This window comes from Gadus morhua, chromosome 15 (assembly GCF_902167405.1).
Source record: "Gadus morhua chromosome 15, gadMor3.0, whole genome shotgun sequence".
Classification (NCBI taxonomy): Eukaryota; Metazoa; Chordata; class Actinopteri; order Gadiformes; family Gadidae; genus Gadus; species Gadus morhua.
This window is the reverse complement of record NC_044062.1, coordinates 12341217-12361844: the sequence shown is the minus strand read 5'-3', so window position 1 is coordinate 12361844 and position 20628 is coordinate 12341217. Positions and strand designations below refer to the sequence as shown.

Genomic DNA, 20628 nt, shown 5'->3' with positions numbered 1-20628 from the left:
TACTCCAAACTTATGCATGATTGCTGTAAGAATATTGTTATTGCAAAATGTGCACATATGTTAAAGTAATTCTCAAGCTTGTAATTTGTGATCCTGGTAAATTTGAGGCAATTGGGTGTAACCGATCACAGCTCCAAATAACGCACCACAGTGCCAGCACTACTACCATGGACCTATTAAAGAAGCAGTTAGGGCTAGGTCTAACCAGCAGTTCAGTGACTACCACTCACCCAACTGATGGTTCCAGATGATGGTAGAATACATTCATGTGTATAAAAATGTGAGAAAATAACCGTAGCAATTCATTTATTTTGCATCATTTAATCTTAGACCCTTAGTGAAAATATAGGCTATTTGTACTTCACGTATGTAAATTTGACCAATTTCAGTCTTTCACTTGACAAAATTGTGAGGACTAGGCTTGGCGGAATCTTCTGATGGTACACTTGTTTCCGACAGATGGACTAATCTGAAACACAAGTAAGCCTGACAGTTAGCCTGCCACCGACCAGGTTAGTTTGGTCGGATAAATGGCCATGGTTACTTAGCGGAGATCCCAAGTCACGTTAATGGAACGGAACTCCAAACTGAAAGTAGCGAGGTTCAGCAAAATAAGCCCAGTTTTGCATTTAGCTAGGTTGATGGATTACCCCTCTGGTCTTCCAGGTTCACATTGTTTATGAAATATATTAACTTTAATATCTGCATGGTCTCACAAGGCTGTGTTTAGCAGTTGCAGTATGAAAACACATACCTTTGACTGCATCTGTCCTATTTTGTTTGACATCCACATTCAAACCAAATAATTAAACGTTATGTAATTCGGGTGATTGTTAGGCTTCAGTTGGCAGCATGTCATTCAGAATTAATGTTATTTTTTAAAAGGCTCACATTGGGGTTAAGTAATGGGAAAAAACTATAAAACCTTGAATGGAAAACACCATGTCATTTTGAATTAGTTTTATTGGTATTTTTTTCAGGCAATGTATAATTTGCTTCAGTTCTGATGTAAAGCAGCCTACATCCAGCATTTGATTAATAGATTAACATCATGCTGTTTAAACATTAATATTTTCACAGTGTTGATGCATATCATCAGGTTTCCAAAGGGCTATTGCAAAACATTGTAAGCATTTGACCATGTCTTGTTCACCGATGACATGGTCATGATGTTTAATTTTCATCTTGTCTTTGGTCACATCTGGTCTTTTGCCTCAACGACATCTATTGGTTTAGTTTTCTCATCTTCAGCCTTCCCATAATCACCACCATCCAAACTGGAGGTTGAAATATCTTGATCATGGCCTGAGGGTTTGATCTTCTCGACCTGAGACGATTCAGTGGTCCGGCATTTAGAAGGCTCTTCACTAGACTTGAGGTCTAGTGAGCTTGGAGATGTTTCTGTTTTCTGGATTGTGTTGCTTGTTTCTTCACTAGATTTTGGCAGCCCTTGGTAAGCTTCGTTTTTTGGGATTGAGCTACTTGTTAGACCCTGCTGTGATTCTTTGACATCTTCTGTTTTCTCCACCTTCACCTCAGACCAACCACTGGTTTGGCTTTCAGTAGCTGATCCACTAGAAAAGATTGGTACAACAGGCTTTTGAGAGGTTTCTGCCTTGCAGATTGTGCTGCTTGGTATCTCCTGTTGCAATGCTTTGACATCTTCTGTCTTCTCCACCTTTGCCTCAGAGTTTTCAGTTTCAGTTTTTTTGAGCGTGGTGCTTCTTTTCTCTTGCTCTGATTCTTTGACATCTACAGGCTTCTCTGCCTCAGACGCCCCAGTGGTTTGGCTTTCAGAAGGTTCTCCACGAGATTTTAATGGGACTTCAGGCTCTTGAAAAGTTTCAGTTTTCTGAACCGGGCTTCTTATCTCCTGCTCTAATTCTTTGAGATCAGCAGTTTTCCCCTCCTTCACATCAGAAAAACCAATGGGTTGGCTTTTAGAGGCTCCTCCACCAGACTTGGGAGGTTCTTGAGAAGTTTCAGTTTTCTGAACTGGGCTGCTTGTTATCTCCTGCTCTGATTCTTTGAGGTATACTGTTTTCTCAACCACTATATCTGATGTCTCACTGGGTTGAATTTCTGATAGCTCTTCAACACACTTGACTGGGACTTCAGGGGCATGAGAAGTTCCTGTTTCTGTTTTCCGGACTGGGCTGCTTGATATCTCCTGTGGTAATGCTTTGAAATCTGCAGGTTTCTCCACCTTTGCCTGAAAGATACCAATTGGTTGGTATTCAGAAGGTTCCCCACTAGGCTTGAGAGTTTCTTGAGATGTTTCTGTTTTCTGGACTGTGCTACTTGTTACTTGCTCCTGCTGTGATTCTTTGACACCTTCAGGTTGGTCCACCTTTACCTCAGACGATCCACTGGTTTGGCTTTCAGAAGATTTTCCACTAGGCTTGAGGCTGTCTTTAGGCTCTTGTGGTGTTTCTGTTTTTTGTACAGGGTGGCTTGTTATCTCCTGTTGTAATTCTTTGTGATCAGCAGTTTTCTCGACCTCAGAAATATCATGGATTTGGCTTTCAGAAGGATCTCCACCAGACTGCCGGGGGACGTCAGGTACTTCAGATATTTCTGTTTCCGTTTCATGGACTGTGCTGCTTGGTATCTCCTGTTTTAATGCTTTGGCATCTTCAGTCTTCTCCACCTTTGCCACAGGTGATACTATGGGTTGACTTTCAGATGGTTCTGCACTAATCTTGAGAGGTTTTTGAGAAGTTTCTGTTTTCTTGAGCAGGTTGTTGGTTTTCTCCTGCTCTAATTCCTTTTGATCTACAGTCTTCTCTGCCTCAGATGCCCCACTGGTTTGGCTTTCAGAAGGTTCTCCAGTAGACTTTAAGGGGACCTCAGGCTCTTGCAATGTTTCAGTTTTCTCAACTGGGCTTCTTATCTCCTGTTCTAATTGTTTGAGATCAGCAGTTTTCTCCACCTTCACATCAGAAAATCCAATGGGTTGGCTTTGAGAGGGTTCTCCTCTGAACTTGGGAGGTTCTTGAGAAGGTTCAGTTTTCTGCACTGGGCTGATGGTTTTCTCATGCTCTGATTCTTTGAGATATACCGTTTTCTCTTCCTCTACATCAGATGTCTCACTGGGTTGAATTTCAAACTGCTCTTCAACAGACTTGACAGGGACTTCAGACGCATGACATGTTTCTGTTTCTGTTTTCCGGACTGGGCTGCTTGATATCTCCTGTGGTAATGCTTTGAAATCTGCAGTTTTCTCTACCTTTGCCTCAGAGATACCAATGGGTTGGTATTCAGAAGGTTTCCCACTAGGCTTGATAGTTTCTTGAGATGTTTCTGTTTTCTGGACTGTGCTACTTGTTACTTGCTCCTGCTTTGATTCTTTGACACCTTCAGGTTGGTCCACCTTTACCTCCGACGATCCACTGGTTTGGCTTTCAGAAGATTTTCCACTAGGCTTGAGGCTGTCTTTAGGCTCTTGTGGTGTTTCTGTTTTTTGTACAGGGTGGCTTGTTATCTCCTGTTGTAATTCTTTGTGATCAGCAGTTTTCTCCACCTCAGAAATATCATGGATTAGGCTTTCAGAAAGATCTCCACCAGACTGCAGGGGGACGTCAGGTACTTCAGATATTTCTGTTTCCGTTTCATGGACTGTGCTGCTTGGTATCTCCTGTTTTAATGCTTCGACATCTTCAGTCTTCTCCACCTTTGCCACAGGTGATACTATGGGTTGACTTTCAGAAGGTTCTGCACTAATCTTGAGAGGTTTTTGAGAAGTTTCTGTTTTCTTGAGCAGGTTGTTGGTTTTCTCCTGCTCTAATTCCTTTTGATCTACAGTCTTCTCTGCCTCAGATGCCCCACTGGTTTGGCTTTCAGAAGGTTCTCCAGTAGACTTTAAGGGGACCTCAGGCTCTTGCAATGTTTCAGTTTTCTCAACTGGGCTTCTTATCTCCTGTTCTAATTGTTTGAGATCAGCAGTTTTCTCCACCTTCACATCAGAAAATCCAATGGGTTGGCTTTGAGAGGGTTCTCCTCTGAACTTGGGAGGTTCTTGAGAAGGTTCAGTTTTCTGCACTGGGCTGATGGTTTTCTCATGCTCTGATTCTTTGAGATATACCGTTTTCTCTTCCTCTACATCAGATGTCTCACTGGGTTGAATTTCAAACTGCTCTTCAACAGACTTGACAGGGACTTCAGACGCATGACATGTTTCTGTTTCTGTTTTCCGGACTGGGCTGCTTGATATCTCCTGTGGTAATGCTTTGAAATCTGCAGTTTTCTCCACCTTTGCCTCAGAGATACCAATGGGTTGGTATTCAGAAGGTTTCCCACTAGGCTTGATAGTTTCTTGAGATGTTTCTGTTTTCTGGACTGTGCTACTTGTTACTTGCTCCTGCTTTGATTCTTTGACACCTTCAGGTTGGTCCACCTTTACCTCCGACGATCCACTGGTTTGGCTTTCAGAAGATTTTCCACTAGGCTTGAGGCTGTCTTTAGGCTCTTGTGGTGTTTCTGTTTTTTGTACAGGGTGGCTTGTTATCTCCTGTTGTAATTCTTTGTGATCAGCAGTTTTCTCCACCTCAGAAATATCATGGATTAGGCTTTCAGAAAGATCTCCACCAGACTGCAGGGGGACGTCAGGTACTTCAGATATTTCTGTTTCCGTTTCATGGACTGTGCTGCTTGGTATCTCCTGTTTTAATGCTTCGACATCTTCAGTCTTCTCCACCTTTGCCACAGGTGATACTATGGGTTGACTTTCAGAAGGTTCTGCACTAATCTTGAGAGGTTTTTGAGAAGTTTCTGTTTTCTTGAGCAGGTTGTTGGTTTTCTCCTGCTCTAATTCCTTTTGATCTACAGTCTTCTCTGCCTCAGATGCCCCACTGGTTTGGCTTTCAGAAGGTTCTCCAGTAGGCTTTAAGGGGACCTCAGGCTCTTGCAATGTTTCAGTTTTCTGAACTGGGCTTCTTATCTCCTGTTTTAATTGCTTGAGGTCAGCATTTTTCTCCACCTTCACATCAGAAAATCCAATGGGTTGGCTTTGAGAGGGTTCTCCTCTGAACTTGGGAGGTTCTTGAGAAGGTTCAGTTTTCTGCACTGGGCTGATGGTTTTCTCATGCTCTGATTCTTTGAGGTATACAGTTTTCTCTTCCTCTACATCAGATGTCTCACTGGGTTGAATTTCAAACTGCTCTTCAACAGACTTGACAGGAACTTCAGACGCATGAGATGTTTTTGTTTCTGTTTTCCGGGCTGGGCTGCTTGATATCTCCTGTGGTAATGCTTTGAAATCTGCAGTTTTCTCCACCTTTGCCTCAGAGATACCAATGGGTTGGTATTCAGAAGGTTCCCCACTAGGCTTGAGAGTTTCTTGAGATGTTTCTGTTTTCTGGACTGTGCTACTTGTTACCTGCTCCTGCTGTGATTCTTTGACACCTTCAGGTTGGTCCACCTTTACCTCAGACGATCCACTGGTTTGGCTTTCAGAAGATTTTCCACTAGGCTTGAGGCTGTCTTTAGGCTCTTGTGGTGTTTCTGTTTTTTGTACAGGTTGGCTTGTTATCTCCTGTTGCAATTCTTTGTGATCAGCAGTTTTCTCCACCTCAGAAATATCATGGATTAGGCTTTCAGAAGGATCTCCACCAGACTTCAGGGGGACTTCAGGTACTTCAGATATTTCTGTTTCCGTTTCATGGACTGTGCTGCTTGGTATCTCCTGTTTTAATGCTTCGACATCTTCAGTCTTCTCCACCTTTGCCACACGTGATACTATGGGTTGACTTTCAGAAGGCTCTGCACTAATCTTGAGAGGTTTTTGAGAAGTTTCTGTTTTCTTGAGCAGGTTGTTGGTTTTCTCCTGCTCTAATTCCTTTTGATCTACAGTCTTCTCTGCCTCAGATGCCCCACTGGTTTGGCTTTCAGAAGGTTCTCCTGTAGACTTTAAGGGGACCTCAGGCTCTTGCAAAGTTTCAGTTTCCTGAACTGGGCTTCTTATCTCCTGTTTTAATTGCTTGAGATCAGCAGTTTTCTCCACCTTCACATCAGAAAATCCAATGGGTTGGCTTTGAGAGGGTTCTCCTCTGAACTTGGGAGGTTCTTGAGAAGGTTCAGTTTTCTGCACTGGGCTGATGGTTTTCTCATGCTCTGATTCTTTGAGGTATACAGTTTTCTCTTCCTCTACATCAGATGTCTCACTGGGTTGAATTTCAAACTGCTCTTCAACAGACTTGACAGGAACTTCAGACGCATGAGATGTTTTTGTTTCTGTTTTCCGGGCTGGGCTGCTTGATATCTCCTGTGGTAATGCTTTGAAATCTGCAGTTTTCTCCACCTTTGCCTCAGAGATACCAATGGGTTGGTATTCAGAAGGTTCCCCACTAGGCTTGAGAGTTTCTTGAGATGTTTCTGTTTTCTGGACTGTGCTACTTGTTACCTGCTCCTGCTGTGATTCTTTGACACCTTCAGGTTGGTCCACCTTTACCTCAGACGATCCACTGGTTTGGCTTTCAGAAGATTTTCCACTAGGCTTGAGGCTGTCTTTAGGCTCTTGTGGTGTTTCTGTTTTTTGTACAGGTTGGCTTGTTATCTCCTGTTGCAATTCTTTGTGATCAGCAGTTTTCTCCACCTCAGAAATATCATGGATTAGGCTTTCAGAAGGATCTCCACCAGACTTCAGGGGGACTTCAGGTACTTCAGATATTTCTGTTTCCGTTTCATGGACTGTGCTGCTTGGTATCTCCTGTTTTAATGCTTCGACATCTTCAGTCTTCTCCACCTTTGCCACAGGTGATACTATGGGTTGACTTTCAGAAGGCTCTGCACTAATCTTGAGAGGTTTTTGAGAAGTTTCTGTTTTCTTGAGCAGGTTTTTGGTTTTCTCCTGCTCTAATTCCTTTTGATCTACAGTCTTCTCTGCCTCAGATGCCCCACTGGTTTGGCTTTCAGAAGGTTCTCCTGTAGACTTTAAGGGGACCTCAGGCTCTTGAAAAGTTTCAGTTTCCTGAACTGGGCTTCTTATCTCCTGTTTTAATTGCTTGAGATCAGCAGTTTTCTCCACCTTCACATCAGAAAATCCAATGGGTTGGCTTTGAGAGGGTTCTCCTCTGAACTTGGGAGGTTCTTGAGAAGGTTCAGTTTTCTGCACTGGGCTGATGGTTTTCTCATGCTCTGATTCTTTGAGGTATACAGTTTTCTCTTCCTCTACATTAAATGTCTCACTGGGTTGAATTTCAAACTGCTCTTCAACAGACTTGACAGGGACTTCAGACGCATGACATGTTTCTGTTTCTGTTTTCCGGGCTGGGCTGCTTGATATCTCCTGTGGTAATGCTTTGAAATCTGCAGTTTTCTCCACCTTTGCCTCAGAGATACCAATGGGTTGGTATTCAGAAGGTTCCCCACTAGGCTTGAGAGTTTCTTGAGATGTTTCTGTTTTCTGGACTGTGCTACTTGTTACTTGCTCCTGTTGTGATTCTTTGACACCTTCAGGTTGGTCCACCTTTACCTCAGACGATCCACTGGTTTGGCTTTCAGAAGATATTTCACTAGGCTTGAGGCTGTCTTTAGGCTCTTGTGGTGTTTCTGTTTTTTGTACAGGGTGGCTTGTTATCTCCTGTTGTAATTCTTTGTGATCAGCAGTTTTCTCCACCTCCGAAATATCATGGATTAAGTTTTCAGAAGGATCTCCACCAGACTGCAGGGGGACGTCAGGTACTTCAGATATTTCTGTTTCCGTTTCATGGACTGTGCTGCTTGGTATCTCCTGTTTTGATGCTGCGACATCTTCAATCTTCTCCACCTTTGCCACAGGTGATACTATGGGTTGACTTTCAGAAGCTTCTGCACTAATCTTGAGAGGTTTTTGAGAAGTTTCTGTTTTCTTGAGCAGGTTGTTGGTTTTCTCCTGCTCTAATTCCTTTTGATCTACAGTCTTCTCTGCCTCAGATGCCCCACTGGTTTGGCTTTCAGAAGGTTCTCCTGTAGACTTTAAGGGGACCTCAGGCTCTTGCAAAGTTTCAGTTTCCTGAACTGGGCTTCTTATCTCCTGTTTTAATTGCTTGAGATCAGCAGTTTTCTCCACCTTCACATCAGAAAATCCAATGGGTTGGCTTTGAGAGGGTTCTCCTCTGAACTTGGGAGGTTCTTGAGAAGGTTCAGTTTTCTGCACTGGGCTGATGGTTTTCTCATGCTCTGATTCTTTGAGGTATACAGTTTTCTCTTCCTCTACATCAGATGTCTCACTGGGTTGAATTTCAAACTGCTCTTCAACAGACTTGACGGGGACTTCAGACGCATGAGATGTTTCTGTTTCTGTTTTCCGGGCTGCGCTGCTTGATATCTCCTGTGGTAATGCTTTGAAATCTGCAGTTTTCTCCACCTTTGCCTCAGAGATACCAATGGGTTGGTATTCAGAAGGTTCCCCACTAGGCTTGAGAGTTTCTTGAGATGTTTCTGTTTTCTGGACTGTGCTACTTGTTACTTGCTCCTGTTGTGATTCTTTGACACCTTCAGGTTGGTCCTCCTTTACCTCAGACGATCCACTGGTTTGGCTTTCAGAAGATTTTCCACTAGGCTTGAGGCTGTCTTTAGGCTCTTGTGGTGTTTCTGTTTTTTGTACAGGGTGGCTTGTTATCTCCTGTTGTAATTCTTTGTGATCAGCAGTTTTCTCCACATCCGAAATATCATGGATTAAGTTTTCAGAAGGATCTCCACCAGACTGCAGGGGGACGTCAGGTACTTCAGATATTTCTGTTTCCGTTTCATGGACTGTGCTGCTTGGTATCTCCTGTTTTAATGCTTCGACATCTTCAGTCTTCTCCACCTTTGCCACAGGTGATACTATGGGTTGACTTTCAGAAGCTTCTGCACTAATCTTGAGAGGTTTTTGAGAAGCTTCTGTCTTCTTGAGCAGGTTGTTGGTTTTCTCCTGCTCTAATTCCTTTTGATCTACAGTCTTCTCTGCCTCAGATGCCCCACTGGTTTGGCTTTCAGAAGGTTCTCCTGTAGACTTTAAGGGGACCTCAGGCTCTTGAAAAGTTTCAGTTTCCTGAACTGGGCTTCTTATCTCCTGTTTTAATTGCTTGAGATCAGCAGTTTTCTCCACCTTCACATCAGAAAATCCAATGGGTTGGCTTTGAGAGGGTTCTCCTCTGAACTTGGGAGGTTCTTGAGAAGGTTCAGTTTTCTGCACTGGGCTGATGGTTTTCTCATGCTCTGATTCTTTGAGGTATACAGTTTTCTCTTCCTCTACATTAAATGTCTCACTGGGTTGAATTTCAAACTGCTCTTCAACAGACTTGACAGGGACTTCAGACGCATGACATGTTTCTGTTTTCCGGGCTGGGCTGCTTGATATCTCCTGTGGTAATGCTTTGAAATCTGCAGTTTTCTCCACCTTTGCCTCAGAGATACCAATGGGTTGGTATTCAGAAGGTTCCCCACTAGGCTTGAGAGTTTCTTGAGATGTTTCTGTTTTCTGGACTGTGCTACTTGTTACTTGCTCCTGTTGTGATTCTTTGACACCTTCAGGTTGGTCCACCTTTACCTCAGACGATCCACTGGTTTGGCTTTCAGAAGATTTTCCACTAGGCTTGAGGCTGTCTTTAGGCTCTTGTGGTGTTTCTGTTTTTTGTACAGGGTGGCTTGTTATCTCCTGTTGTAATTCTTTGTGATCAGCAGTTTTCTCCACCTCCGAAATATCATAGATTAAGTTTTCAGAAGGATCTCCACCAGACTGCAGGGGGACGTCAGGTACTTCAGATATTTCTGTTTCCGTTTCATGGACTGTGCTGCTTGGTATCTCCTGTTTTGATGCTGCGACATCTTCAATCTTCTCCACCTTTGCCACAGGTGATACTATGGGTTGACTTTCAGAAGCTTCTGCACTAATCTTGAGAGGTTTTTGAGAAGTTTCTGTTTTCTTGAGCAGGTTGTTGGTTTTCTCCTGCTCTAATTCCTTTTGATCTACAGTCTTCTCTGCCTCAGATGCCCCACTGGTTTGGCTTTCAGAAGGTTCTCCTGTAGACTTTAAGGGGACCTCAGGCTCTTGCAAAGTTTCAGTTTCCTGAACTGGGCTTCTTATCTCCTGTTTTAATTGCTTGAGATCAGCAGTTTTCTCCACCTTCACATCAGAAAATCCAATGGGTTGGCTTTGAGAGGGTTCTCCTCTGAACTTGGGAGGTTCTTGAGAAGGTTCAGTTTTCCGCACTGGGCTGATGGTTTTCTCATGCTCTGATTCTTTGAGGTATACAGTTTTCTCTTCCTCTACATCAGATGTCTCACTGGGTTGAATTTCAAACTGCTCTTCAACAGACTTGACGGGGACTTCAGACGCATGAGATGTTTCTGTTTCTGTTTTCCGGGCTGCGCTGCTTGATATCTCCTGTGGTAATGCTTTGAAATCTGCAGTTTTCTCCACCTTTGCCTCAGAGATACCAATGGGTTGGTATTCAGAAGGTTCCCCACTAGGCTTGATAGTTTCTTGAGAAGTTTCTGTTTTCTGGACTGTGCTATTTGTTACCTCCTCCTGCTGTGATTCTTTGACACCTTCAGGTTGGTCCACCTTCACCTCAGACGATCCACTGGTTTGGCTTTCAGAAGGATCTCCACTAGACTTGAGAGGGAGATCTGGCTCTTTAGATATTTCTGTTTCCATTTCATGGATTGTGCTGCTTGCCTCATCCAACTGTAATTCTTTGAGCTCTTCAGTGTCCTCCACCCTTACCTCATAAATACCACTGGGATGCATTTCAGACAGTTCTCCACTAGACTTGAGTGGGACTTCAGGCTCTTGTGGTGTTTCTGTTTTTTGCACAATGTTGCTCGGTATCTCCTGCTGTGATTCTTTGCCATCTGCAGCTACAAGAGTCTTCTCCAATGGAACTTTTAATTTTAGAAGTTTAGTTTCTTCTTGATTATCTTCAGACTTTATATCAATTTCTACATTTTGAGGATCTGTACCAAGAGTTCTCTCTGTCCCTTCACTCTGAATTATAGGCTTTACTGTGTCTGTTTCACTGATTGCTATTGCTGCTGGTTCTGTGCCGCTAGCTTCCACTAATTTGCTCTTAGATGGGCTTGGATGGACATGGCCTATGATATTTGACAGGTTCTCTGGGTCTACTGCTATCTCAGAGGAAAGACCCAACTTAATGTCTGTAGTCAAATAAGTGTGTTCGTCGATGGCATAATCTGACAAAGAGAGAGACCCATCTACATGTCCAGATGGTTTGTGATCTCCCTCATCCATGGTCACAACTGACCTGGTTTCCAATTCTGGTCTTATTGAAGGAACCTTCTCTGCTGGTTTTTCCTTCACTGCCTCGAAAACGTCCATCATTAACATCTCTCTTTCAGAATCGTCCTTGTCTTCCGCCATATGCTCTAGGGTTACTTTGGGTTGCAATAGTTCTACCTCCATAGTGTGCTCTGTAATAGGATCGGATTCGACATCAGCAACTTTCTGTACTATTTCTACCTTTACTTGATCAAGGATATCAGATAACCCAAGGTCACTCTGTGAATCGTTCACTCCTACTGTATCTTCTAAGGGTTCTGTGGGTTTTAGCTGTTGTTCCTCCTCAAACTTCATATCAGATTGTGGTTTTATTAAAGCAACACTCTCAATTGGTTCTACCTTTACTGCCTCAACAATATCAGATACATCTTCATCTCTCAGTGAATCTTTCTCTTCCTTTGTTACTACTGTATTTTTTGTTGGGGCTTCTGTCATTTGTGACTGTTCACCCTCCATGGTGACCTCTGTCAAGGTCTCTGATTCTGGTTTTAGTGAAGTCACTTTCCTTACTGGCTCTACCTCCAATGTGGGAACAATATCAGTAAGCTCTTGATCTCTGACTAAATCTTTATCTTTCTTTGCTTGAAATGTATTCTCTAGGGTTTCTGTAGTTTTTAATAGTTGATCCGCCACAGTGACTTCTGAGCTGGTGTCAGATTCTGGTTTAAAGGAAACCACTTTCTCTGTATTTTCTACTTTCAATGTTTCAATACTTTCAGATAACTGTTGATCTGTTACCGAATCTTTGACTTCCTGCTCGTCTGTATGTTCTAGGGGTTTTAATAATTCATCCTGCTTGGTCTCCTCTGAGCTGGTATCGGGGACTGAAGGGGCATCCTTCTTAATCTTCACTTCATCAACAATAGCAGATACCACCGGCTCTCTCATTGAATCATTGTCCTCCTTGGCTGATACTATATGTTCAAAGGTTTCTGTGGTTTGTAACACTTCATCCTGCATAGTGACTTCTGACCTAGTATCATATTCTGGTTTTAAGGAAGCACCTTTCTCTACTAGTTCTAACTTCCCTGCCTCAACAATATCCAAAACCTCTTGATGTCCGATTAAATCTTCTTCTTGCTTTGCTTCTACTGTCTTTTCTAGGGTTTCTGTGGCTTTTAACAGTTGATCCACTATTGTTACCTCTGACCTGGTATCAGATTCTGGTTTTAGGGAAACTGCTTTCTTTACTGGTTCTACTTTCACTGTGACAACAATATCAGATATCTGTTGGATATCATCCCTCGATAATGCTGTACTTTCTAAGGTGTCTTTTAACAGGTCTGTCTCCATAAGGAGCTCTGACTTTGTATCAGATTCTGGTTTTAAAGAAGCAACGTTCTCTTGGCTCTCTTCTGCCTCTTTTTCTACATTGTCTGCTGACTCACTTCCATCCATAACTCCATCTATATCTCTGCTCTCTTGTTGGCTGGTTTCCTCTGCTCTGCTGGACTGTTCACTATGTTCACTACATGGCAATTGCATGTGTGTTTGAATGCGTGTTTCTTCATCACAGCTCACCACACCTTCCTCATCCTCCTCTTCACTCTGCTCTACCCCATGATGCTGCTCATCGTGACACTCCGGCACACCTTCCTCCTTTGGACTATCTTCCACACCCTCACCCTCCTCTTCTTCTTCATCCTTTCTCTTCCTCCCACTCTCACGTTTGACATCTTTTTCCTCGTTTTGATCTCGAACCATCTCTTCCTCCTCTTCTTCCGAGCAAGTCTCTTCAAACTCGGACATCTCTATTTCCCTGGTGGTTTCGGTGACGATCTCCTCCACAAACTTGTACTGGGGCTTCTGGGTCCTCCTCTGCTCCCCCAGACAGGGTAGGGTGTAGATGGGGGACTGTCTGTAGATGTAGGGGGCGGGGAGTTGCTGCTGGGAGTCCGAAACGGCCAAAAGACGACTCTCCTCGCCTTCCAGGAGTTTTCTGTCATGTAAAAGGAAGAGGAATTGTCTTAGTTGATACGTCCGTTCACACAGTGATATTTGTCTTCATCCTAGCTAAAATGTTAGGCATTTTGATTAAAATATTTTAGTTCAGGATTTGCCTCTGTCTTACCTGTAAGAGAGTATTTCCACATCCAGAGCCATTTTCACATTCAGTAGGTCGTGGTATTCTCTCAGGTGACTCGACATGTCAAATTTGATATTGATGAGCTCGTTTTCTAGCTCTTTGATAGTGTCCTGAAGAAACAATGGAAACTTTGTAATTTACATTTCCCCAATATAAATATGTTATAAATTATTAGTTGTGGAAATGTTATATTATTATAATAATGTTATGTTATTCACACATTTTGAGGACTATATTTAAATATATGGCTTTTAGGAGCATATAGAATAGCATTTACACATGTTCTTTATTTATATTAAAAATAAAGAAAAAACGACACTCACATTTCAATAAACGTATCATCGGTAGGCCTACTTATAATAGGTCTATTTACATTTAGGTTTATAAATGCCCTGAATATGTACCTTACCTGATAATGAATGATTTCCTCGTTATGGCATTCCTCGATCTCGCGAAGTTGCCTTTCCAGAGCTTCTCTTGTTCCTTTAACGCAGTCCAGCTCGACACTCTTGCTCTGCAGTCTCTTCCTGTATTCCTGGATCTCCAGCTTGGACGCCTTCAGCGCCTCGCGCTTCATTTCAGTCGCCTCGGTTAACTTTGAAACCTGGATGTGATAACTTTCCTCCGCCTTGTGGAGGTCGGACACGGCGTGGTCTTCCAGCTGTGCCCGGATATCCCGGAGTGCGGCAGTGAGTTCGGGACACCCAAACTCGTTCGCTCTAACAGAGGCTCCTTCTTGCGCATCGTTGAGTTGTGCGATCAGCTGTGACACCTCAGAGTCGTGGTTCCTCTTCAAAGCGTCGATTTCCTCAGAGATGGCCTGGGACTTCTTGTCGAGCTCAAGTTTGGCCCGATACGCGTCGTCGATGTCCCTTTTCAAGAGGACGATGTTGGTCTCGGCGTCAGCTCTGACGCTTACCTCGGTGTCGTATTTGTCCCTCAGGTCGATCAGGTCCTGCTCCAGGGTCTGGTGCTCTACCTCGATCTGGTGTTTCTGGTGTGTGATGTCACGCAGCAGCTTTCGCAGGTCCTCCAGCTCGGGTCCGAAGGTCTGCTGCAGAGACGCCGGGGTCTGCTCTTTCTGTCGGATGTCCTCGATCTCTCGTTCCAGCAGCTCGTTCTGGTGCTCCAAGTGACGCACCTTCTCGATGAAACTCGCGAAACGGTCGTTCAGGCCGTGAAGCATCTCTTTCTCGTTCGTCTTCGTTGTCTTCGTTGGAAACGTAGCGGTGACATTGTCTTTCCAATCGTAGTCCCCCATCATGGGGGTATCGCTCTGCGATGCTGCAGTGGTGGTGGGCTTGTAGTGAACATATTCGGCTGGAGTTGTTCGATCACGCAACCCCGGTTTTCGCTCCATCCTGTGGCTCGATACGGTGTATAAACTACAGGGTGCTTCTTTTGGGCTTTTATACCTGTCACTATCCGCAAGGTGTGCACAATTGAACTGTCCATGGTGCTGAAAATGTATGGACTCAGCGATCTTAATATAGCCTGAAGTGGGAACGCGTTGCTTGGCCACTTCACACAATCACTGTTCGTTTAGACGCATATAATTTGACCTAAACTGATGCCAATATGTTTTTGTGTTTGTTTGATATATGTTTATCCCTTGTGACTTCAGGACATAGACCTAATATGGCATATTATTGACACGTATTATGACTTAATATTGAGCAGTTAACACAAGTGACACAAACAAACAGGATCTCTCTCACTTTAAGGCATAATATACAGCACCTTAAATGTGAGGCCTTTATCATGCATTTGTTGATGTGGTACACTAATGAATACCTTAATGTATCAAGCTTGGATTTAGGCCAACGTTTCCAACAATAGTGTGCAAGGATTCCATTACAAGCGATTAATAGCACCTTGGAGAACACTAACATAGCTTATGGACATTGGATTATTCAAGGGCTTACTTTAATGGGCAGATGAAATCATTTTATTTGTTCGTGAAATACCTCCCCTTCGAGACTGACCAATAACCAAGACAAGTTCATTCATTGTCTTCTGATTTATTTTGTCACTGTGATAACAGAAAGAAATATCAGAGAGAGCCCATAACATTTTTGTGTTTTGACATTCATTCATTTTGTTTAGCATCAATGATATACTATATTATCAAATTAATGTATGGAACTGGAATGCTTGAGTAGTTTGGGAGATCAGCGCTTGAAGGCCAGGGTGAGGCCGTCCCCTATGGTGAGCATGCTCAGATCGATCCGCTCGTCCTTGTGGAGCTTCTTGTTCAGGGCGTCCAGATTCTGGGAGACGAGGTCATCCGCGGCCGGGTTCACCACCAGTCCACTCCACAGCACCTTTAAAGGAACAGTTTAGTTGGGGTGAGTACCAACAGGTGTCATACACATTTGGCCTATTAAGCCCTTTGAGACTGTAATTGTGATTAAGGGCTATACAAATACAATTGAATTTAATTGAACAACGCACTTTGTTACTACTTGGTGCGGTGATGTCTTACTGAAAATATTTGCCAACCCAAGTTCTTACATTCACACCTACAAAATGTCAAAGTGAATGTACATGCATCACTCATGCACAAAGTGGTTAGTGCTCGTGACTACGAATCATAAGGCTTTTGTGTACACACACACACACACACACACACACACACACACACACACACACACACACACACACACCTTTCAGACCTAACCTAACCTGTCGATCATTTATCCAAACAAAGTGTGATAATCGTCCTCAGTGTGATTAACCGAGTCCAAATACCAGCAATTGCCGCTTAATGTATTTGGTTCAAATATCATTAGAAAATTACGACTTACGTTTTTCTTGGGATGTTTGTAAGATAGAGCAAGCAAATTTAAGGAATCACTATGCACTCTCGTATCTTGTGATGTCATTGGCTATTATTTAGGACATTTTGGGGAGGTGAAAGTATTTCTTTAAGGGGTTTCATTGTTTTATTGGAGGCAACACTAACGTTGTCGATGGCGATGATTCCTCCTTTTCTAACCAGTTGAAGACTCCTCTCATAGTAGCCGTCATAGTTGTTCTTATCTGCGTCTATGAAGATGAAGTCGTAGGTTCCCGCCTCGCCCGCAGCGATCAGCTCGTCTGGATACACATACAAATTAAATTAAATTAAAATAAGGAGCGCATGTTGGTAAGCTCAAGTTTATTGAATATATATGGAAATGTTGTGTCGTACATTGCATGAAATTTACCATCAGGAGATTTGGTTTAGCCATTACAAGCCATCTCCAAAACCACCCTAGTGACATCGCAGGTGGGAGTGTCTTGGTGGCCACACCTACGTGTGATGTAACTATAGGCTAGATTTTGAAATGGCGAGTAATGTGATAAATATCAAATAATAATCAACATCAGACCTGGTTGTAAAATAGGAATTCCATTAATAATCAACAAACCCAAAGTTTGCATAGCCGGTTGAATACGAACATCGATTTTACTTTCCACACCAGCCTATGAGACAGAGACAAACAACAAACAGTTCACGTGGGTTAGGAAATGATATTAAAGATGCATTGCTTTAGAGAAAGAGTTACAGGTTTCTATTTCGTCTTGACGAGGGCCTGAGGAGCATGGATTTGTGCTTGTCATTGCATCTTCACTCATGAGATGGCACTTTGGGCTCTCTCTCTCTCTCTCTCTCTCTCTCTCTCTCTCTCTCTCTCTCTCTCTCTCTCTCTCTCTCTCTCTCTCTCTCTCTCTCTCTCTCTCTCTCTCTCTCTCTCTCTCTCTCTCTCTCTCTCTCTCTCTCTCTCTCTCTCTCTCCTCACCTCACCCACGGAAGCAGTTTGTTCGGACCTGCTGACCCACCCACTGAGCGCCCCGTGACTGTGTGGGTTTCTAATCAATCTCCCCAAATTATTATACGCTGATTTAGTACTACCCATGGGAGGCCTTCCAATTGAACATTGATTTTGAATGCAGTGGCACACTCTTTAACTCAAGACATTTGTTGGATTGGTTTGTGCTGTTCTGTAAAATTGAGATAGTCACCTCTTTGAAAAACGGCCTGGCAATGTCCACATAGGCATTTTCTATCTCACAGGCCACCACACGTCCATTCTCGGGAATAGACAAAGCCATGTTCAGTGCATTGTACCCTGTGTACATTCCTGTAATGAATAAATCAATCAAGACACATCAAACACTACAACAATATTTTTTTAATGAAATCACATAGGTTACGTGTGTGTAATCGGCTACTCACCAACTTCGAGAGTTTTGTTGGCTTTAATGAGTTTCATGAGATTGCCCATGAACTGGGCCTGTTCTGTGGCAACAAGCATTATATTCCACCTGTCCTCTAGAGTTCTCTGAAAGTAAGAACATTTACAATAAATAACTTGACGTGATCAGTTTAAGATTTGCCAATATATTAATTCCCTATGGTTAATTTCATTATTATACTCAGGGGTGCACATAACTGGTACGCATCCGCGCCCATAATCAGGGATTCGTAACGCCACTTGTGTCACTACCGCGCTTTTGCGAAACCGTCAGGTCATCCAAACAAAACTACACGTGTATGTTGTCACCACTCAATGGAGTAGACTGCTGTGTGAGATTTTAAAAAAATAAAAATACATTGAGCAGGTACTTTGGCGTTTCGCCACCTGCAAAGAAAAAGGCTAACGGAATCGGAGCAGAGGAAAATAGTTGTTTTTTCTGAAAAGTGACTCAAAGATGTGCCAAATGATGAGCGCACTGAAAATGCGCTCCGTGCGCTGTGCACCGTGCACACACTAGAGAACAGACTCAGCTGATCGCACCGTTCCTTACTGTGAGACATCCAATCGCTCCGTAGTCAAGCTGCTGCGGTTTTATTTCCAAAAAGTTTGTCGGCTTAAGAAGTTTTGTATTGAAAATGGGATCTCCTTTGTGAAACTGGGTACGTTTCATTACGTCAGATGTAATTAAATAAATGCTACGTATGGGATGAGAACCAAACACCATCTCCCGGTACTCACCTGAGTAACTCATTTAAAAAGGTATGTGCATCCCTGATACTACATTATCAGTAAGCCTACTTCTATTATTTAGGCATCCATTGCACTTTGCAGACCCCTGGTGGCGTAAAGGCAGAGCTGAAAGGAAGCACGAGTTTTTTTTCTCTCGCTTGAACTGATGGCTGGTGGCCAGAACCGTAAAGTAAAGATACGTACTTGCTTGAGTTTAGCGAGTACTGGATGTTCTCTGAGTGAGTTGTTCACTACATACTGAAGCACGGGGTCATCTTTCCCCCCGCTGTGGCTCTTTCCAGGAAAGGCAGACATGACGTTCACGCCTTTTCCCCAAAACAACAGCAAAAACAAATACAACAATGTGAAACCGCAAGTGCTAAAATGTGGCAGTTAAAGGCAGAGCTCTTCCTCTAATCACTATTAATCTTGCGTAGACTATATCCAGCAATTCACTACTTGGACTTCAACGTTGATGTGGACTTTTGATACCGATTTTTCTTATTTGACCGCGCCCCGGAAACGCTACACTTGACCACGTCCTCTTTTGCCTTTCTTTATGTCAGCATTAATAGAATCTGATATTAATATATTATTATATTTTTATTACCATTAAAATATTATACTCGTATTTAATTAGTAATCCTTATGTTTTTACATAGGCTTCATAATAATAAAGACGCTAGATATCTTGCATCAACAAAGACAACACGTTATAGATATAACCAGCAACATGCAACCAATAGACAACAACCGTAGGCTTATAGATCAACAATACACTACACACTTATGGACAATGACAACGTAAACACTATAGACAGCTATTAGATAACACCAACAATATAGTACACATTTAGAGACAACTGTATAGTAGGCTACACAAATTGTCAGAACTTACCTATAAGAGCAACAGCAAGTCCACTGCAAAATAATAGTTTCATACCTTGTGCCATAGTTAAGAAGAGTTTTGAACAGCTTTCAGCACTGTGGCCTCTTCAAACCGCCCTTCATTCTGTATTTATAATGTATTTGCTCAGGATTGAGTAATGTGTGGAAATCCGGTCAATACTATCAAGCCTTGTGGTGCAAAGGCTGATTTAGGTACTTTCGGGGTAGAATATATAAAGAATGGCGATCAAGAAAAAAGAGTATTGCAAAATAATTCATGATTATATTTATCCTATTAATTGACTCCTTATTTTCAATAATCAACACGGTTGATTGGCACCAGTATAGAGATGATACAATAGATCATTCTAAAGGCTAAGTCCCCTTGTCCCCTTGTACCGTAGGCCTATCCAAGGCCAACCAACACCGGGCAATTTGTTTGTTGTTTGTGCAATATTGGGTAAATATGGAAAAATTCCAAGGTTTAAAACTGTTACATTGAATATAGTAGAAAAAGCTAATAAGGGTGAGTTCAACTGTGTGTGTGGAAATCGACATGTGTAGAAAAAACAAAAGATTATACTATACACTATAAAAGTAGATATTGATTAACTATCTAAATAGACAGTTAATCTAATTAGCACTAACTCAAAACGCCGTGTCGAGTTTTTGACATTATATATATATAGGCCTATGGAAACCATGTGAAACGAAAACAAAACATATTTGGTTATTCATAATCACCATATAGTTAATTATTATGTTTTTTCAAGATATTCATGACATGTAATGTCATGAATATCTGGAAAAATACAATGTATCACTACAAAAACAAATAATCAACCTTTACAATTTCTAACTGAAATGGTCTGCACTTAGCGGTGGCTGCCAGAGGCTGCCTCTCTTAAACAAATGTTGACATAAATGTCAACGTTTGGCACTCATGTCTGTATTTGTCTTGCAAAATAATTAGACTGAGCAACTGAGAGAGAGCGAGAAAGAAATCTCTGAAAATGTTAACTGAAGTTGCCTTGAATCCACTGATGGTATTATGAAGAACATTGATCAACCTTGTTTGCCTACTTCATTCATCAGATTTATCCACGTGTAAATGTGACGAAGAGAAGGTCGAAAGGATCAAAGGGACGTATGGATACATGCCCACAGGAAAGACCATATATTTGACATCGTAGGTCAGTGTCCAACGGGACAAGCTTTAGTTTATTTTTCCTAAAACCTAAGCAACATTGCCACCCAGCGGAGGTTGTGTTAATCACTGCAATCCTAATTTTGGAAGACAGTGACATCTAATGGTAAGAATTTGAATTACTACGTCTCATGCTCTCGGTCACATGTCGACATGCTGCAGCTGAACAGTACAGTTCATGGTTTGCTGACGAAAATTATTAATCTGCCCC

At 42.5% G+C, this 20628-nt stretch overlaps 2 protein-coding genes across 3 annotated transcripts; both read right to left on the bottom strand.

Moving 5' to 3' along the window:
* Positions 1-975: 975 nt before the first annotated feature.
* On the bottom strand, positions 976-14680 carry LOC115560361 (titin-like). The gene is made up of 3 exons (XM_030379760.1): positions 13759-14680; positions 13335-13459; positions 976-13202 (listed from the first exon to the last, which is right to left on the bottom strand). Exons 1-3 carry the CDS (start codon positions 14611-14613, stop codon positions 1196-1198), a joined length of 12987 nt encoding a protein of 4328 aa, XP_030235620.1. The 5' UTR covers positions 14614-14680; the 3' UTR covers positions 976-1195.
* A 670-nt stretch (positions 14681-15350) lies between these two features.
* comtd1 (catechol-O-methyltransferase domain containing 1) lies at positions 15351-19544 on the bottom strand. 2 transcript variants are annotated; one of them, XM_030379361.1, is made up of 7 exons: positions 19221-19544; positions 18527-18648; positions 17572-17677; positions 17358-17476; positions 16763-16817; positions 16315-16448; positions 15351-15673 (listed from the first exon to the last, which is right to left on the bottom strand). In XM_030379361.1, the coding sequence occupies exons 1-7, from the start codon at positions 19273-19275 to the stop codon at positions 15521-15523; spliced, it is 744 nt and encodes a 247-aa protein (XP_030235221.1). In that variant the 5' UTR covers positions 19276-19544; the 3' UTR covers positions 15351-15520. The 2 variants fall into 2 exon arrangements, with proteins under 2 accessions (XP_030235221.1, XP_030235222.1); XM_030379362.1 differs by having other exon boundaries at positions 19266-19290.
* Between the last annotated feature and the right edge of the window lie 1084 nt (positions 19545-20628).

Excerpts from the sequence above, each read along its gene's own strand:
- comtd1 (XM_030379361.1), bottom strand. The coding sequence starts at position 19,275 with ATGGCACAAGGTATGAAACTATTATTTTGCAGTGGACTTGCTGTTGCT. Across the intron at positions 18,649-19,220 it reads ACTTGCTGTTGCTCTTATAG|GCGTGAACGTCATGTCTGCC; the intron begins GTAAGTTCTGAC and ends TTTGGGGAAAAG. Across the intron at positions 17,678-18,526 it reads TACTCGCTAAACTCAAGCAA|AGAACTCTAGAGGACAGGTG; the intron begins GTACGTATCTTT and ends TCTTACTTTCAG.
- LOC115560361 (XM_030379760.1), bottom strand. The coding sequence starts at position 14,613 with ATGATGGGGGACTACGATTGGAAAGACAATGTCACCGCTACGTTTCCA. Across the intron at positions 13,460-13,758 it reads AGGAAATCATTCATTATCAG|GACACTATCAAAGAGCTAGA; the intron begins GTAAGGTACATA and ends TTGTTTCTTCAG. Across the intron at positions 13,203-13,334 it reads GTGGAAATACTCTCTTACAG|AAAACTCCTGGAAGGCGAGG; the intron begins GTAAGACAGAGG and ends TTTACATGACAG.